At 38.9% G+C, this 19947-nt stretch overlaps 1 protein-coding gene across 1 annotated transcript in view; it reads right to left on the bottom strand.

Moving 5' to 3' along the window:
• Positions 1 to 2762: 2762 nt before the first annotated feature.
• Positions 2763 to 19947, bottom strand: part of LOC105940036 (proto-oncogene vav) — a 25223-nt gene continuing 8038 nt past the window's right edge. Inside the window, 22 exon segments of the mRNA XM_036136673.1 lie at positions 2763 to 2986; positions 3068 to 3219; positions 4229 to 4358; positions 4476 to 4563; positions 6681 to 6791; positions 8213 to 8244; positions 8480 to 8545; positions 12199 to 12335; positions 13569 to 13605; positions 13690 to 13715; positions 13807 to 13901; positions 13989 to 14090; positions 15743 to 15852; positions 16772 to 16837; positions 16839 to 16907; positions 16988 to 17053; positions 17055 to 17078; positions 17162 to 17248; positions 17340 to 17408; positions 17500 to 17595; positions 19724 to 19823; positions 19928 to 19944. Coding sequence (XP_035992566.1) covers positions 2933 to 2986; positions 3068 to 3219; positions 4229 to 4358; positions 4476 to 4563; positions 6681 to 6791; positions 8213 to 8244; positions 8480 to 8545; positions 12199 to 12335; positions 13569 to 13605; positions 13690 to 13715; positions 13807 to 13901; positions 13989 to 14090; positions 15743 to 15852; positions 16772 to 16837; positions 16839 to 16907; positions 16988 to 17053; positions 17055 to 17078; positions 17162 to 17248; positions 17340 to 17408; positions 17500 to 17595; positions 19724 to 19823; positions 19928 to 19944 — 1734 coding nt within the window. The 3' untranslated portion in view covers positions 2763 to 2932.

Below are 19947 nucleotides of genomic sequence, written 5' to 3'. Positions count from 1 at the left end.
TTTTTTCACTAGAAAAAATGCTGCGGTATTTCATCTGATTAGTTTGAATTTTAAACATTTTATTTAGTTGGTGTGTTTGAATGCAGCTCTAACACTTCTGTTTCAAAACGTGTCAGAATTGAAAACCTTTCACATGACAACCGACCTTTATACCAAAGACTTTCATCTTAGCTTATTACCGCATGGATGGCATAAAACCATATGGTCGGCCAATAGAAATCATGTGTTTAATGTTGAGTCAGAAATGCAACCAATAAATGTGTGACCGGTTTGGGCTACCCCAGCTGTCTATTTTACTGTCACGGACCGCAAATCCAGACCGGTTTCTCATCAATGTTCCTCTGGCTTCCAAACTTTAGAGGTTAAACTATAAAATCAGAAAAAGCAGCTACAGACCAATCCAACATGGTTCCTGCAACTGTTGCTGCTTCGTCTTCAACTTTCTCTTTTAAATACTCTATACTATTCTGTGTAATACCATATTGTGTTCTCTTGAGTGCGGTCAGTCCCAAATTAGTTCTGATAATACCGTCTACACATGTTCCCTTCATTTTATCATGTCACATCTTTAACTATTCACGTCAACAACCCTTAGCTCTGAACTTAAAACCACAAATGCTGTGGCAATCGCACATTCATCTTTAATGCATGAGGAGTGCATTTAGTGTTGCATCAAGTCTCAACCAAGCTGAGTTTAGTTTGAGTAAAGTACCTTGCAGAAGCATTCGAGCAGATCAGTCGGATTTAACAATAAATAATAATAAACACCCATAATAAATGTCACTTTTTGTCTAACTACAACAGCAAACCGCAATGAACTTTGACTTGCACACCGTATCCAGTAAAATCTAACAACTTTCAAGTCACTTAATTAGTAAATAGATTCTACCTTTTATATAATTTTTATCCGAATATGCATCCGGCTGTTCTGTGAAGACCTCAGAGGTTTGTGAGAGAACATTAACAAACAAACATCGTCGCGAAGACCAAGGAACACAGCAGACAGCCGAGAGAGAGAGAGTGAAGCTGAAGCCGAGTTAGGTTATGAAATAATATTCCAAACTTTTAACATATCACACTGCATAGCACTGTTCAATATATCAACCAAACTCGAAATGAGTTTGTGAAAACTGCAAACCTAAACTGAAACTGTCCACTTAAACCGAAAGGCTGGGGAGACGAGCCAAGAGGGCCATTGTAGCTCTGATGGGGATGTTGAGATCCATATCTCAAGTCAGAGAATCTCTTAGTTGGACAACTCACAAATCTGGCCGTTGAGTTGCAAGAAGAAAAACATTACTGAAAAAAAAAAGCCATATTAACTTCTGTTTAAAGTTTACCACAATCTTTGTTGGGGATATAGCAAATATGTGGAAGAAAGTACGCTGGTCACAAACAAAACTGTATGTGTGGCATTAAATTGAGACAAACTCCATCCCTTACAGAGAAACGTGGTGGCGGGAGCATCATGTTGCGAGGATGATTTTCTTGAAAAAGGAAAGCCAGTCAGAGTTATTCAGGAAATGGGTGGAGGTAAACACAGGTCATTGAAAGAAAACCTGTTAAAAGCTGCAAAAGACTTGAGACGGGTGCTGAGGTTCATCTTCCTGCAGGACACAAGCCTACAGATACAGCTACAAAGTTCAGACTTTGGCCCAGCCAAAGTTCAGACCTGAATAAAATAAAATAAAATGGATCTTCCCAGACGCTCACTTGTCAATCTGACTGAGCTTAAACAATTTTGTAAAGGCAAGAATTTTAGTCTCTAGAGGTGCAAAAATGGTAGAGACTTAAGACTTCAAGAATCAAATAGCTTTATTGTCATTATGTGTTACCATAATGAAATTTAAAATTTTCTCTACAAACCAGTTGATTGCACTGGCCAACCACAACAATCCCCCGAGGGGCTTAAGCGTGTATATAGTCTTTGGCAGCTAATTGTACAACAGACTACAATGCTGTGCGACAAATTTAGCTACAGAATTATGCAATTTGCATGGATGTCTAAACAGACAGTCCCTGAGAGATTGAGTTTGCAATTAAGAGGCAGTATAGATAATTTGTTTTACATCAGATCTGAAGCCTGAAACCAGGATTGTGTTTGTAACATGTAACAGATTATAAACTGGGCTGATGATTTGTTGCTTTTCAGCAGCGGGTGATGACCCTTACATGTTTGGGAAATAGCTGCTTTTCTGTCTGATAGTTTTTAATTTAATATTCCTGAATCGTTTCCCTGATGGAAGTGGGACAAATAGCGCATTGCCCAGGTGGGTGGGATCTGTGGCAACATGCCTGGGTTTAGGTTCTGTGGACGACATCCCACAATCCCCTGATTTATAGCTATAAGTGCAGATATAAGTGCAGGGAAAGGTGGTTCTGCAGTCTAATGACTCAGGGGCGGAACACAAATACATGCCACACTTATCAGATTTTTATATATTAAAAATGTTGAAAACAATTGGCATTTTGCTCCCACTTGAGAGTTATTTATTACATCATGTTGTTCTACAACATATAATCCTAATCCCACTAAGGCTTTAAAATGTAAAAGCAAAAACATGTACAAAAGTCAATGTAAATTTTAAGACCCATATATAAAACTCTTCATTGACCTGGGATCAAACTCTCAAAGCTTTAAATGACATAAATTAGGAATCCTTCAACATTTTTCAGAAACAATTTGTCCTATTAATTAAAAGCAGGCATAAAGTTTTGGTTTCCGCGTGCACAAAATCTGCAATAAATGAACGAGACAGGTCTGGCTGGCTGAACAAAAAGTTTTATTCACATCACTAGACACCCAGCAGCAGAACCACATTTCCTTTCACACACAGACACACCATCACACTCATGCATATGACTTAATGCAGTCGCTCACAGGTACCCTTTCACATTCAGATTGGGTTGACACGTCTCACGCGGGTGGAAGTCAGCAGTAATCAGAGTAATCCTCCTCCACATAGTTGGACGGAAATAACCCCACCTGGAAGTAGAGATAAAGACAGGTCAGACTAGATGTCTCGATATATTTGAACTTGTAGCGTTCATGTGCCGATGATCTCACCCGGCCGTAGACTTCCCCCTTCCACCAGCCGCTGTGGCCCTTCTTGGAGAGGATCTTGATGGTATCCCCCTCTCGCAGGGACAGCTCAGTGCGGTCCCTGGCTGAGAAGTCATATCTGGCCCTGGCTAAGCCGAAGCTCTTTACGCTGCCCCCTGTCAGACAGAGGCAACATTGCAGCATGAAGAGGCTTAAATTAAAAGGACATTGGCATTTTATAACACTTGGGTGGGAGAGTCTAATGAGAGGATTCGTCACCTCTTTATTTCCTTCAGTATGTTCTAGATGAAACCACAGCAATGAAATGAATAGCCATTACAGGATGATCTAAAAAAAATCCTAAATATATTCATTTATTTTAGTAATTAAAATTTAGAGCGGAAATTGAAGGCTAGATTCATTATTCAAAGTGACACATTTAAAAAACAGGAAATTAGAATATTACACTGAACTACTAAAAACCACAGTTTTTCTGATATACACATTATTTTATGACCTACACGACTACTGACTTAAGAAAACAATGTTTCATTAACATTCATTCATCAAGCACACACATTACAATGATTTTTTTATTTTAATCATTGGAATTGGTTTGCCCGATGTCTGAAAATGAAACCTTCCATGTATAATTTTGCAACCTCAACACTTTTCTTGAATTTCTCCTTTTTTTCCCCTTGAGTTGAAGGAAAAAGTGTGGGAAATGGAGGTGCACAAGTAACTACCATTGTGAAGCCTATTTAAGAAATGTATTATGCACCTTTGCTCCAAAACTATATATTTGTCCTATATGATGATATTTCTGTATTTTATTATTAGTTTTGTGTAAGTTTCTGAGAATCCAAATCTGGGGGTTTTACTAGCCATGATCACCCATATTAAATGAAAACATTTTACACAGTCTATAATGGGTCTATATGTGCAACATTTGCCTTTTAAGTTGATCACTGAAATAAAAAAAAATGTTTTCGATGCAAGTGTAATTTGCCGGGATGCACCTTTAATAAATACTGGAATCGGGCCAAAAAAAAATGCCTCCTGATTCTGAGCGATATTCATGATGAGACATATCTCCTCACCTGATAAGCATCAAAAAGCAAACATTTCTAGTTCCTCATCGTACCTGACTGTTACAACGATGCGATCACAGGAAGGCTTCTGTACCTCGTGCTGTGTTGGTTGTGTTGTTGGACGAGTTGCTTTGCTCTGGCTGTTTATAAGGGATGCGCAGCGTCGTGTCCACGTCCTTGAAGTACTCTTTGAGAGAATTCTTCTGGTAAAACTCTATCATTTCCTAATAAAAATGGAAATGGGAAGAGCTGATGAGAAAATGTAGATAGGTAATAGAAGAGGGAAATTATGTCAATCAGAAATTCCCCGTGCAAGAAAGGCTCTCCTGCTTGAAACTCACGATTAAACTTCTAAATGCCTTCTTGTCGTTGATGCGGTAGAGGCCCTCAAAGGAGGTGATCTTGATGTGTCGGATGTCCATGTTGAACCTGGAGGGTACCCAGAGGGTTCATTAGTTTAAAGTAGGAAGAGAAGTACTGCCATGATCAGTGCAGGCAGCTGGACTTTAGACAGCACATCTAACATTAAAAAGGGGATTAAATCACATTTTGAAACTAAAATCTGACGGAAAAAAACATTATCATCTAGATTATCAACAGCAAATGGAAAGTTCATTGTTTTAATTCCCTCTGAATCTACCGAGCGTCTTCAAACAGGAACTTGCAATCAGCTGAACAGAGATCCTCTGTTTGTAAAGATGTATTTCCCTGCTGCTGGGAAGAGGTGATAACAGGTCATAGAGGTAGTTTACTTTGTTTTTTTTAAACCACAGGGTAAGATGAAGCTAAGTGTTGGTCACACCCATTGTTGCTTCACTCCTGCATTAAAATTAAGTGAGCTTAAGAGCAGCAGAAAAAAATCTAAACTAAGTAAATACTGAAATCACGCAAAAGCTGCAGTAACAGTTAAAGCAGGCAAATATTCTAATCAGTTTTTTCCCTCTTTGAATAAAAAATGGTATATAGTTTTGAAGAATAAACTTGGTATACTAACATTACAAAAGTATGACTTTAAAAGTGTCATAAACCCATTAAAATATATTCTTACCCTGCAACTTTCTGACATTTTGTTACCCTGCAACTTTCTCACACCCTGTTACATTTACAAAATTTCAGTCTATTTTGTAAAAAAAAATGATTATCAGATAGACCAATACAAATGAGTGCATAATTTACAAACTAGACACTGGTTTTCTAATTTTTGCATGTAAAAAAAATCTGAAAAGTTTGGAGTACATCTTTATTCAGCCTAAATCAGTACTTTTTATAACCGCCTTACATCTATAGATCCTTTCTGGGGTATTTCATATTTTCCTTTGCACATCCAGACCCTGACATTTCTGCCAGTATTTCATTCAGGAATTCTGCAACTTTCAGTAAGTGATTTTAAGACATTTATAAGATCATTAACATTTGAATTTAAGATCAACTAAACCTTTTCCATAATGACCAAGGTGATGGTGACCAAAATAAAAAGAACATTTTGATTTTAATGAAACATAAAGTTAAAAAAGAGCAGTGAATAAATAACTATACAAATTTAGGGTTTAACTAAGTGTATATTTAATCCGCTATGGAAATTCAGGATGGATTTAAGACTATTTTAGGCACAAAACTGGGATAATTAAGTAAAATTCTTTTACAGATCTTGAAGAAAAATTATTCTTTACAAGCCAGCCAAAGATTGAATGATTGTGTGTAGATTGTGCATAAACATCAGTTTCCAAGTCTTGTCACACATTCTCTGTTAGATCTGGTTCTAGATCTGGACTTGGCTTTAGCCTTTTTTTCACATGGCCATTTCAACACATGAATATACTTTATGCTTGCATATAAATGATTCCATTCTTGCTCTGGCTGAAAGCTTAGGGATGTTGTCCTGTTGGAAGTTAAACATCTGGCCCAGTCTCCTTCAGGTTTTCTTTCAGGACTGCCCATCTATCTTCTCATCAACTCTGACCAGTTTCCCTGCTCCTGCTGCAGAAAAACCGGCCCACAGCATGATGCTGCCAACACCACATATCTCTGTGTGGATGCTGTGTTCTTGTTGAGGTGCAGAATTAGTTTTCCTCCAAACATTAATGTTGTCATGTCGGTGAAAAACATTAAACTTTGGTCTCATCTGAACAGAGCTCCTTCTTCCACATGTTTGCTGTGTCCCTACAGGACTTTTGGCAAATGGTCTTCCTTGTGGTATTTCTTTTATCCTTTCATTGCCTTTTTCTCCCTGAACTGTAGATAAAATTCCATTTGAAATATCAAAAGATTTATGTGCTTATAAAATAAGTTTAAAGAGGTGAGAAAGTTCACAGGGTATGAATATAATCGCAAAGCAATAAAAAACAGTCACATGCACAACACTTGCTGCTGTTGCGCTTATAGAAGACTTTAATGTCATGTACATACTGGTGAAATAACGTTTAACAAGACAAACAAGCTGGAAAGCACTTTTGATTCAAATCAAGATAATCAACTCGCTTTTAGTAAGTGTAGATAATTTCTTTTCCCCTAAATAGAGGAATATTAGATAGTTAAAGGCTTCTTACTTGATGCTGATTGCAAACTCTCCTCCATCCTTTTGCCTGACGAGGAAAGTTCCGTCAGACCGCGATATTAACAGGTTTTTGGCGGCGGTGCGATCCATGTTCCCTGCAAACCTTTAATGAAGAAAATATATAAAAAACATAAGCACAGCAACAGGTAAAACACAAGTACTTTAAATAAGAAATTAATCAAACATAAACAAATAAAAAAAAAATTGTTACAGCAAAAACATAATCTAATTTAAAGCAACAGCTCCCTGGGTCTTTAGAGAAGGAGTCCAGAGTTTGACAGGGTTTTAACCTAAAAGGCCGACTGATTTCTCCTTGCTTGAGGGTTAGGTATCAACTATTAGATAAAATCTTGACATCAGTTCTAAGAGCTACAGGAAGCTGGAGGAGGAATTTGAGAGTTGAAGTAATGTGCTCTAATCTCACTGTGCTTTTTAAAGTTCTGGTAATTCTTTGCAGATTTGCAACATATTTCTTTGGTAGGCCAGTGAGTGGGGGGGGGGGGGGGGGGGGGGGGGGGGGATCACAGCAATCTAATCTGACCCACTTGGCTGGAATATCTACGGCAGGGATGCGCAACCTTCACAAGCCAAAGAGCCATTTTCACCCACAGTCCAGCTGAATGAAGCTAATTTACAGCTGCAGAAAAGAGAACGCATCATGTTTGATCAATATCTACTGTAGGGAATTTGCCATTTTTAAAGAACCATCGTTTTATTTCTATTTATGCTTTTAAAGTAAAGAAAAATATAAAACTTTTGCAGAAAGAAGATGGATACAGTTTCTTCAGTGGGTTGCTATTTGTGGAATATTCTGTAAAAAGCACATAGTTTCCAATCTAATGTCAAAATAGATAATAAACAAAAATATTACTGGTACTTTTAATGTCATTCTTATTGTAAAAACATTAGTTGGTTTTTCATAATTTTTAGCCAAAGTTATAAAGACCCACAGTGGAAGGTCCAAAGAGCCCCTTGTGGCTCCGGAGCCACAGGTTGCAGACCCCTGAGGTATGGCTTTAAGGATTCATGGATCCAGGATGGATGAATAAATGAATGAATGAATAAATGAATTGGGTGTTTGAATAATACTAATTCCTAGGTGGCATCAGTGCAACATAGTTTTTTTTTTAATCACATGGCGATCAGGGCTTTGCACTTATCGTCTTTTTAAAAATGTTAGTCATGACATTCTTAGTCATTGCTGTAGCGCAATGTAGTCATTATTAGACGACAATCGTTGTTCACTGGGGTCATTTATATGTTGCACAAAGAAAATCGCATAGAGCGGTATCATCCCATCAGTGTTGCAAAACAGTATCTTCCAAGGCCAGCATTTTCCCCCAGTATATGCTTCTCTTTTTACGGCTATCAATAGTGTGTGTGTTTTTTTTTTGTCTGTGTCAGGCATGTGGTGTTTCCCGGTCTCTTCTGCTGAGAACTGCGTTGCAGAAAGAAGTCAGACCCCATGAGGCTGGGCTGCGGCTGGAGAGTGAGTCATTCTGCGCAGTTCCTGTTCGTACTCACCAGAGGAAGCCGGACAGGTCTGGGGTTGGCCTCTGGAATGGAGTAAGATCACACAGAGGTTATACGTGAGTCTGCGGTTAATGGGGGTAGTAATTCCTTACTTCCTAATACTGCGAGTGCTTGTTTTAGCGCTACCAATGGTAACAAATGGAGACAAGCTCAAAACACAAATGTTTGCATCATTCAAAATTTTCTTTTTCGCGTCTTTCCGTTAGTAAAAGCTTAGGTCCTGTTTATCCGGCAGCATGCGCTGGCTGGTGTACTTACAGAGATGTAAGGCTGAACCTTTTGGCAGGGGAACCATCCCACTTGACCCGTGGTTAGATTTCTTCCCTGAGAAACGCACAATCACAGCGTCAGAAGCAGGCGGTCATTACAGCACGGCTGCGCATTTAAACAGACATAAATAATTTAGCTTCAGAAATGCTCTGCAATTACACATGTAACACGTTAATAGTGTGACACTGAAAGAAAATGTGCGTGTCACACCCAAATTGAGGGGTGATGTGGCAGAAAACGGTTACTCGGAGAGAAAAAGATGAAGTGACAGAGGATCAACAATGACAGGAAGATAAAGTTCACCAAACAAGCATTTCCAGGAAGTCTGCTGGACGGGACAAAATCTCTTTATTTAGTAACAGTGGAGATTATAATAATTCAGTTATTTTCATGCAGAAACGCACCTATCTTTGTTTCTGTTCATCTCCTGCTGACTGATCATTTAACAGTTTCACTAAAAGAGGAAAGAATGATTGTTTGATATGGATTGTGTTTACATAAATCAAACTTGTGCCTTCTCCCTGACTTCAATATGTACTCAGAGAAGAGTACAGTTGTGTCTATACATGCTGACGAGGACAAGTTATCCACTTTGTTCCTGTTGGTGCTGCTGGATGATTGATAATGTTAGCAGCTTCAAGTATGAGAGCAGCAGCATTATAAAACTGGTTAGTTTTGCTTTTGCACTGAGCCGTATTTTTGAGCTAAGCGGATAGCAGTTTAGCTAAATCTGTTCTTTCTGTCCATCGCGATAACCACACACCTGCCTGCATGTCCGTTTGAAGCACAGACATGTCCGACATGCTAATTTCTTGTGCCGTTTGCAGCTGCCCCTTTAATCAGTAAAACTTGCGGCGTCAGCTGGTGCTTGTTAAAGATTAATTAGTCTCTCAATCAGCGGATTATTTTAATCGGTTACCAACAGATGTGGAATAGAGACAAAGGAGATGGAAGATTCTAAATTTGAAGCAACTACCAAAAGCTCCTCAGGTGTGGTCGTTTAGGGTTAGTGTTGAGTATAAACTCGAGGAAGGATGAAAGTCCTTACCCCACTGCTGGATCTAAGACTGGATTAACAGTGCTGCTGAGCGCAGATTTGAGGTAATTTTAAGTCTAAAAAGTAATAAGTAGCATTTTTAATGATCATTAATAATTCATTAGCATGTGACATCCCAGTCTTTCCCTTCTCTGAAAGCATTCTCCGCCTACAACAGGTAATTACTATTTGAAAGTAATAAAATAAACAAAGAGCTCTTTGTGATTTAAAAGTGTGAAAAACATAACATACATACCAAATTAAATTATATTTCTACCCCTATTCTCATCCGGAAACAAGGGACAGTGTCCAATTCTTCAACTCATCATCCCTTTACATTAGAAGATGAAGGGACTGATAATATCCCGTCATTTCAGTCCCACATGATCCCCCTTTTTTTCTTTTTTTTTAATCTTTATTTGGTTTGTGAGAGACCATTAGCTTACATGTAAAAAATGCTGGACCGACAGAAATCACCTAATGTATCACATGATCTAAGAATAAGGTGGACACAAAAAGAAACTTTGAATTGAGCCTAATAACAAAAGGTGTTTCTCTGTTTAGGGAACCTTTTTTCAGGAACTAGGGTGGTTTTTGTGGAGCCAATTCTTTAACCACCCCTGTTTCTACAGCACCTACCACGGTCAAAACCAGTTATCCATGTAGAAATGGACCTGAGAAAAAGGCACTGGAAGGTAGGTAGTACTTTTGATATGAACCTTCGGGGTGAAGCTTGGCGTAGGGTGGTTAACATCTTGGACTGCATTTAACATTAATAAAATGAGATAATCCAAGCAGTGTTATGAGGAAGATGGTGGACATATTTATTAAAGAAATTTGCACCAATCAGAGCAGCATCCGTCAAAGTGTCAGTGTGTTTGCCCTGGCTTATGGAGTTGGCACGTCTTTTATACATTTTATACATCTTTTATTAAAAAAATACATATATTTACAAGGCAGAGTGTGAGAAACAGCTTCAAAGTCAGCTAACGTGAATAGATAAACGTCTCGTTTATCTACTCTGTGCAGCTGCATGAAACCAGCTCTTCTCCGGAAGATGGCCCTCAGAGAGGCAAAGCTGAGAAACCCGTTCTGCACAAGATCTATAAGCATTACAGGGACATAGCAGAAACCATACGTTCAACAAAGTCCGAAGACTTGAGAAATACAAATTCAGTTAGTCATGATACAGGAGCAAGTGAAAAACTTATGCTTGCTGTTAACTTTAACTGTAACAGATTTTCGATCATGGACTTGTGCATTTGGGAATATTTCACGAGAAAGGGACAAAACAATTCAGTCAAAATAATAAAATGGCCGGGAGGGGTAACTCTGGAGGAGCTGCGGAGATCCACGGCTCAGGTGGTAGGATTTGTTAACACAACAACTGTTAGTCGTGCGGGCCGGTGGTATGAATTCTAAACAATAACGTCCTAGAGTTATTGAATGAGGAAACGGTGGATTGATGAAGTTCCAGCACTTTTATTGAGAAGCAGAGCAGAGATCACATAGATGGAAAGTAATCGCACCCCTCAGTTCGGCCGCCAGCCCGTCTGCCCTGTTTCTGTCTCTCGGGTCCCCTAATACCCGTCAGTGGCCTTGGTGTGAGACGAAACAGAGACAGTCATATACCGGACATTCATTATCTGCACAGTAAAACGCAAGCATTTGGCCATGGCAATCAGCAGGTACTGAGGAGCAGCCGCTCCCGTATCTCCAGTGCTCACATGTCCGAGTGGCGTGAGGCCATAGTGACTTCAGACTGATATTTCAATAACATCCCAACCCTTTGATCACAGAGATAATGTTTTAAATTCAGACTAATATGTGTGGAAGAAAACAAACACAGTCCATCACCTGAGCACACCAGCGCCCCAGTAAATCAGTCGACCAGGAAAACAACCCCTGACATACAGCTGGTGCTACAATGGGACAGTTTAGATCAAACTATAATGTGCTATAATAGTCCAATTCTGTCTTCTGACCTAAATATGTTTTTTCTTTGTGAATATTTAATAAATCATGAATCATTCTTATTTCAGTTGACATTTGCACACTATTTTATGTCACATAAAATTAAAAATGCTAAATATTACGAGAAGTGACACTGTACGGGAAGGTTCACAGTAGCATTAGCATTCCCTATGTTTCTATTTCTCACAATGGACAATTTTAATTTGAAATTTATGCTTTCCATCTAACTTTTTATAAGAATATCGCAATAAGGTTATCTGAGGTGCCTGAGTAACTTTTGTACAGCAGTGCAGTAGGAAACCTATACTTTCATAAATGAAGCTTATCTTCTGGAGCTGTTGTAAAGTAACGCTGAAAATAAAATATCTCAGCTTGTCATTTTAACCATTTAGCGGCCATATAAAAGCAGGCCAGGGTATAATGATAGCAGGAACATCAAACTTCAACAGCTAAATGAAACTCTTTTACAATATATTTGTTTTCCAAATCAGTATTCAAATGAATGTTACAGTCCGCACAGACCGCAGACAGGAGTAGAGCACTGAACGCTTCAGATGAGGAAGGAAGTGAAAGGCAGAAAATGAGACGAAAAGGAACAGGAACACATCTCAACATCATCTCAGACAATGTCTGAAAACTGCTCAGAAAACATGTGTGACCCTTAATAGCGAGCGTATTTGCTGTGATCTAGTCTTACCTCCCACCAGGCCAGGTCAACATCGGCCCGGTTCAGCTCGATAATGTTTCCCTTGAGGAGCTGAAGAGGCTGGCCAAAGCCCACAGGGGGCGGCGGCAGACCATAATACTCCTGGCACACCTCCATCTTTGGACATGCTGAAAATGACGGAGAAACATGGGGGATGCTATTATATTTGAAACATTTTAATTTTTTTTTTTAAATGGTAGTCCTGGACATTCAGTTGACTGAAAAAGTATTTGCTCCCTTAAAGAGTTCCTCTGTTTTCACTTTTTTGCCACATAAACGTTTCAGATGATCAAACTAAGTTCATAACATACAGTTATGGTGTAACTCAGACACATCTTCTGTGATATATCCTAGGAAGATTGTGTGTTTTTGGTCTGACAACATCATACACCTTCCCCCGGGCAACCCTGATATGTCTGAGTAGCTTGCATGGTCCACGGTTCTCCACCGCTTGACCCACAAACATGTTGGCACCTTTTCGGCAGCTTCGACGGCTTTTCTGATGTAAGGTCCTTTCATTAACGAATCTTCTCCACCCCACCACAATGGGGTAGCACCAAGTTCCCCAACCCTTACTTGGGCACTTGACTACCAGCTCCTCGTACTTTGCCCTCTTCCTCTAGAAGGCTTCCTCTAGAGGTTTTCTCAGGGAACACCACCATGTTGGACTGTCAGTGTGACGCCCTTTCTCTGAATTGCTGTGCTAATTTCACAGCAGATGCAAACAGATGCATCCCTTACAAAAAGCTCCACTCTTGCCTCTTCAGTCCAGAGAATATTTGCCCAAATTTCTTGAAGATCATCAAGAAGTCTTTTGGCAGATGTGAGCTTAACCTTTGTATGATCAGCAGAGCTTTTGTGATGGAAGTCTCCTATGGATGCCACATTTCTCCATTTTTTCCCTACTGTTAAATTCTGACCTCAATAAGGGCAAATGAGGGCTGTAGGGTTTTAGATGTTGTTATAGGATCCTTTGTGACCTCCTGTGGGACCCTTTGTGGGGCTCACAGAATGATTTCTTGGTATGCTGGCCACTATGGGAAAGGTTTGACATTGTTCAATGTTTTTATTTTATTTTTTATTTATGGATAATGGATCTCACTGTAGTTTGATGGAATCCAAAACCGTTAGAAACATTTTTATTTTCAGAAAAGTTGTTAATCGCAGCTAATTCATGATTTCACAATGGTTTGATGATCTAAAACTATTGAAAAAGTGTGGAAAGATAACTAAAAATACTGGAAATCTGTAAAATGGCCTTTTTCACAGTACAGTATTCATGAGTACTAAACTAAAACACAGTGGTTAATAGATTGGGTATAAACTTGTAATTTAGGTTTATTGTGTATGAAATACCATACCTGCATTGGAACTTCCTGATGATCGCTGTGCTCTATCCTGAGGGAGCAAAAGATAAAATGGTTAAGTTTTAAATAGTGGGACAAATTCGATTTAACCAGGAGTATTATTCTGTTTATGTACCTGTCTCTTATTATGGCCAGAATGATCTGTAAATTCAACAATTCAGCAGTTAATGTAAAAAATAAATGTTTACCAAAAGCAGAAGGATTTTGCAGCTATCAACGCCTGTATACAGACCAGAGTTTCGTCCACATCCCGGCACTCTGCCTAAACACTCTTTATGTGCCGCCATTTTACAACGGGTGCACTGGTAGCCCTGGAAGAATGTCCCTCTGGAAACAACATAGAGGGATTTCACCTTGGTAAACACATTTTTAAATTTTACAGAAGTTCTGAGAGTTGGGGGGGTGGAGGACTACCTTAACAGCATTGAACAGGCTTTGCAGGAGGTTGTTTCCTCAAAACAATGCATCTGGAAGTCATGGTTATTTGCAGTGGAGTTCTCAGGAGACATGTTTGACCTGCAGTTATATGCAAAGTGTGAAGGATTTGACCAAAGCTAAACACACAGGTGATTTTCTTTGGTTAAGCAAAAGCTGCACAAATCAACTCTCTTCGCTCTAGTAGTTAGAATGCAAATTAGACAATAAACACTTCCTGTGGGGTTCAGTAATCACGACTGTAAAATAAGAAGCAATTTTAGTAACATTTCTTGATGTGTGATGTAAGTTGATTTAGTTTGCACATGCATATATATTTTTTCAGATAACTCTGAACAATTTTAACAGCCACACCTCTGGATAATGCAGCAACTTCACTGTAAACCACTTGATAAAGTCAGTTGGTAACTTTACATCAGAGATGACAAAAATCACATTTGGGGTTCCCCAAGGGCCCACCCTGGGTCCCCTCCAAGTCAATATCTACACGCTACCTTTAGCTCATAATATAAAAAACAACAACATCATTTACCATAACTATGTAGACGACACACAGCTCTACATCACCATGTCACCAGGTGACAATGAACCCATTCAAGCGCTTCTTAGAAGAAATCAAATGTGTCAAAATATGTGCCAAAATTTTCTTCAATTGAATAAAAACAAAACGGAAGTAATAATTTTTGGGCTGGTAGATGAGAGATCAAAAGTTAGCGCACAGCTTCAGCTGCTTCAAACAGTAACCACTGATCAGGCCCGAAATCTGGGTGTAGTGATGGACTCAGACCTGAACCTCCAAAAGCATCTAAAGATAGTTACAAGGTCGGCTTTTTATCACCTGAAGAACATCTCTAGGATTAAAGGACTGATGTCTCTGCAGGATCTGGAAAAACTAATCCATGCATTTATTTTTAGTCGAATTGATTTCTGCAATGGTGTTTTCACAGGTCTGCCTAAAAAGTGGATCAGACAGCTGCAGCTGATCCAGAACGCTGCTGCCCGCGTCCTAAGACTAAGAAAGTAGAGCACATAACCCCAGTTCTAAAGTCCTTACACTGGCTCCCTGTATCTCAGAGAATAGACTTTAAAATACTTCTGTTAGTCTATAAATCCCTGAATGGCTTAGCACCTAAATACATTACAGATTTACTATCAGTATATCAACCCCCAGACGACTGGCTCCAACCTACTCTGCATACCCAGAACCTGAACCAAACATGGAGAAGCAGAATTCAGTTCCCATGCTCCACTTATCTGGAACAAAGACCTGAAACCCTGAGTTCTTTTAAATCAAGAATAAAAATAACATTTGTTTAGGATTACCTTTGACTGTTCCAGTTAAACTGTTTACTGAAGCATCATTAGTTTAAGTTTGTAGTCCAACTGTTTTTAATATTTGCTTTTAGTTTCCATTTTCCCATGTATTATTTTATTTAAATTATTCTACACTTTAGTCCAACTTGATTTTATTCAGTTTTTATTTTCCTACATTCTAATCGTGTAAAGTACTTTGTGTTATCCTTGTACTGAAATGTTCTATACAAATACATTTGCCTTGCCTAAAGTTGCATTTCTGTTTTTCTTTTCTTTAATAATTCTTTGGGGGAATACCTGACTGTTCAGCTGTGAAAGTCTGCCCTTTTTGTTGTTTTTAACAAGCCACTCCCTTTCTTCTGTTTTGTGCTTGTGTAGTTTGGTGCTTGTTGTGTGTCTGTCCGTGTGCGATAACTCACATCGCCATCTCAAACTGTTCCAGCCATTTTTTCTTCAGTTCTCTGGTTTTGAAGAAGAAATCGTAGCCACTCCTCCCGAAGCAGTCCAGCAAGAGGAACAGATAGGACCACTGTTCACAAGGAAACACGCAGGATTTCTGCTTTAGGCCTACATATACCCCAAACATGTACAGGGCTTTACAGGGGCCAGGGCAGGAGTATCATTTTTGTTAAAACCTTAACCTTATAAGTGAAGTTCCATCATATGAGATAGATCAACGCAGAGTGGCATACATATATAAGAGGAAGGAAAATGATTCATGGTTTTTAACCTCTTCTCAACAAACTAAATATATCTAGATGTAGCAATGCATCTGTGTTCATCATTCTTGATTAAATACTTTGTAGAACCAACTTTTGCTGTGGTTATAATCGCAAGTCTTTCTTCTTCTTATTGGTTTTCTGTAAGCAATGGCTTTCTTCTTGCAGCTTTTACACACAGGCCAGATATTCGGAGTCCAGAACAATTGGTTTATGTGTTTAACAGATACTGCCACTGGACGTGTGTGTTTCCTACAACTCTCCCAGAGTTGACATGGTCCTTTTTGGCTGCTTCCCTGATTAATACCCTCCTCGCCTGGCCCCGTCAGTGTTTTGTTCGGTTTTTACAGTCATGCACTTTTTCTTTTCAGATAATGACTTAAATAGTGCTCAGTAAGATGTTCAAAGCTTGGAATATTGTTAGAATCTGCAATAATGTGCTTAAACTACACGAAGGATTGTCATATTTACCAATTAGATGACTACTAAAGGCCATTGGTTGCACGGATTTTATTTAGGGGTATTCAGGTCTTTATTTGGAAAAAATTTTAAAAACCATGCACCCATTTTGTTTCCTCTTGACCGTTATTAGGATTTAAGTAAAAATCTAATTAAAAATTCACTGCAGCTTGTGGTTAGGATGTGACAAAGCTAAAATAATCAAGAGGTGTGAATGCTTTAGTAAAGTAGTGAATGGTCTGAGTGTTACTGCGGCAAAGTGGGAGACACCTTCTTGTTGTCCTTCTCCCCCGTGGTTTCATCTCGTATCTGGTAGTGATGTAGTTCAATGATGTCCCTTGAGCTCAAACGTTTCTCCGCCCTTCTTTTTGCAAACGATCACAGCTTTGTCGAAAGGAACGCATATCTGATGGGAAGTAAAACACGGCGTCAATCACGGAGTGAGACTACGGAGACGACGGCGATGATGACGACGACGGGGAGGACAGACCTGTCCCTGTTGGACTTTTTCTCTGAGCTGCAGATTTTCAGCTCTCCATCGATCTTTGGACGGACCGAACAGAGCCAGAGACTGAGTCTGAGGAGCAGAAGGTTATTGACGTCACCTCAGAGGACAGCCGAAGAGTAAGCTTACAAAACCAAAAAAACGTGTGACCTCACCAGGTTTTCTATGGACATCTGAAAGCTGGTGATTTGTTTGATGACTTCATTGTCTCGTTTGACTTCATTCACACACTGAGCTAAGTCCTGAGAATACACAAAGAAATGAGCAACTTGAAATAAAAACGCTTCTGTTTCTAGATAGTAAAAAAAAAAATAATGATTCTAACACGCTTACTCTCATTGCATCAAGACCTGCTCGGAGATTGTCCTTGTCTGTGGGGTCGTTGGTGTGTTTCAGCAGCTCCTAACGCAATCAAACATCATGTTGCATAAAATTCAACCAAAGAACAAAAGCACAGAGGGTGGGTTCATGTACAGCGAGTGTTCACACAGACCTGTAACAGCAGGTGATACTTAAGGACTCTCTGCATTGGAACCATGAGTAAATCTCTGAGGGAAAAACGGCCACTGTTTGCTCTCTTTGAACACTCCTGAGGAAGAAAACAGGAAGTTAATATCTGAGGAAGCTAAATGTGGATATTAAAATGGTAAGTAATTCCTATGTTTGTTCATTCTGTCACATTTTATGTCTGTATTTGTTTGCAGCCAGTATGTTTCACTCAGAGAAAAACGTGTTATCGTAGCTGTCATGTCTAACTCTGGTAAATCTTTGGTTTTTCATGACATCTGCCATCACTGTTGCATTAATCATATCACTAATATTTAGTTATGATGGGCTAGGTAGTCTTTCCTTATGTTACGTTTACTTTGTGTGCATCTGTGGACATTTGCATTTCTTTCAGGTTGGAGTTTTATTTCATGTCCCAATTTTAGTCCTTCTGTGTTTTCCTGCTCTATTTTTTGGTCACAGCTTGATATCTAATTTTGGTCAGTTTTTGTGTCTTCTCCGTTAATGTCCCCATGGTTTTACATCTCATTGTGGCGTTTACGCTCTGCATCTTATTATACCACTTCTATGACTTCAAAGGTCTGGCACATGTAAAGTGTTTTGTGCTCGCTTACATATGCACGCTCTGTCAGAGATAAGAAGCTTAACAAAAAAAAAAAAAAAAAAAAAAAGATTTCTTCTTAATATAATAAAGAGCAGAACTGAAAGTGAAAAAGTATCTTACGGTAAGTAAAAAGAAAACTTGAAGATGCTCAGAAAAAACAAATGATGAGAAGAAATGTTGCTTAAGACTAGTTTTAAAAAGTTATATATTCACCTGACTTATGTGAATCTAAATGTGCATTTAAAATAGGGCTGGACGATATTTCAATAACAATATATCGATCAATAGTCGTATATCAATAATAGAAACATAAAAGGTCAGTAAAAAGTTTAATAGAACAGTTTTTCTTCCTTTTGCATTTTAGCCATGTAGGTTAATATTACAGTCGTTACATCCTCCCAACCAATCACAAACAGACTCAGGAACTCTCCATCACCAAGTACCGCCCCTTTAAAGAAGCTGTCACTTCATGCTTGCTCAGTATGAGGGATTGCTGCAAAGCCATGGACAATGCAGACGACTCTCCCTGGTCTACGCTCTTTCAGGAGTGAATGCTGCTTGTCGGGACTTTGATGCAATCAACTGATTTCCTTATTTAGGACATTTCTGACCAATCTGTATAATATGATTGATTTTGACTTTGTAAAGTGCCTTGAGATGGATGTTTTCATGAATTGGCACTATATAAATAAAATTGAATTGAAAATTGAAATGAATTAAAGAGTTCAGAGAGCACGCGTTCTTTTTTAAAAACTTGCAGTTTTGGTAAAAAGTTGGGTGAATAAATGGTTGAGTTTGAATTCAGTGTTGTGTGTTCTGTATCTAAAAATAGGTCACCAAGCCACAGCATAAAATGGCAGGGCTGCACTCAAAATATATGTTTTGAATTTGTGTAGATAATTATCGATATCAATCAATATGGTTTCTATTTTAGCGATGTGCTTTTTTTAATATATCGTCCAGCCCTGATTTAAATATACAAAATGTAGAACAAAGCTTCTGAACCTGGACTGTAAAAACTTAAAAGAGATGTTTTTTTTTTTATGGTTGGCAGAAACATACTGTTGCTAAACATGAGCTTTTAGAAAAAATGAAGCTACATCTAATTAGCTTTCACTTTTAAGAAATACGTTACTGATTGTTTCCTCAAAAAACGTCTAGGTCCAAATAGCAGGGAAGACTTTCTTCAACATTAGGACTAAGATGTTGTTAGACAATTATTTACATGCTAATTCTGGAATCTTTTAAATTTAATTCAGATTAAGAAGATGCTGAAACCTGTGTAGTTGAGAAATGATAAGGAGGTGAGTCATGAAATGCATAAATAATGGCTCGGAACCGGCCTCCATCTCTTCATGATAAAGTGAATCAAGAAAATCAAAAGCTCAGTTCTCCTTTTCACTTCTGGACACGCTGCTAGAGTAGGTACCGCCCATGAATGTTAATTTAAAAAGAAAAAAAGAAAAGAAAAAAAAAAACAGAACCAGTCACACAGTCAGTTTCCTCAATGGATTAAAGTTGCTTATGCAGCACAGATGAGCAAACAAAGCAGCGTTCTGTCTCCTGGTTGGCTGGAGCTGTTCTGACAGTGTGGGGACGTCCTCACCTCCAGTTTCATCCTGACGTCCTCTCTCATGGTGGACACCTTGTCGAGGTGCTTCGTCGCTGCTTCCACCTGGCTGCAGTAATGGCCGTACAGTAGGAGCCTGCAGGGAGGTTGGATATTGAATACTCAAACATGTAACGTCTGCTGTTTCCTGATTAGCACAAACGGGTTTAGTGTACGGGAGCCTCTGTTGGTGCTGCATACCTTTCCTTGTAGTTTATGAA

Source organism: Fundulus heteroclitus, chromosome 5 (genome assembly GCF_011125445.2).
Source record: "Fundulus heteroclitus isolate FHET01 chromosome 5, MU-UCD_Fhet_4.1, whole genome shotgun sequence".
Taxonomy (NCBI): Eukaryota; Metazoa; Chordata; class Actinopteri; order Cyprinodontiformes; family Fundulidae; genus Fundulus; species Fundulus heteroclitus.
The sequence above is the reverse complement of the archived record's forward strand: the minus strand, read 5'-3'. Positions and strand labels throughout refer to the sequence as shown.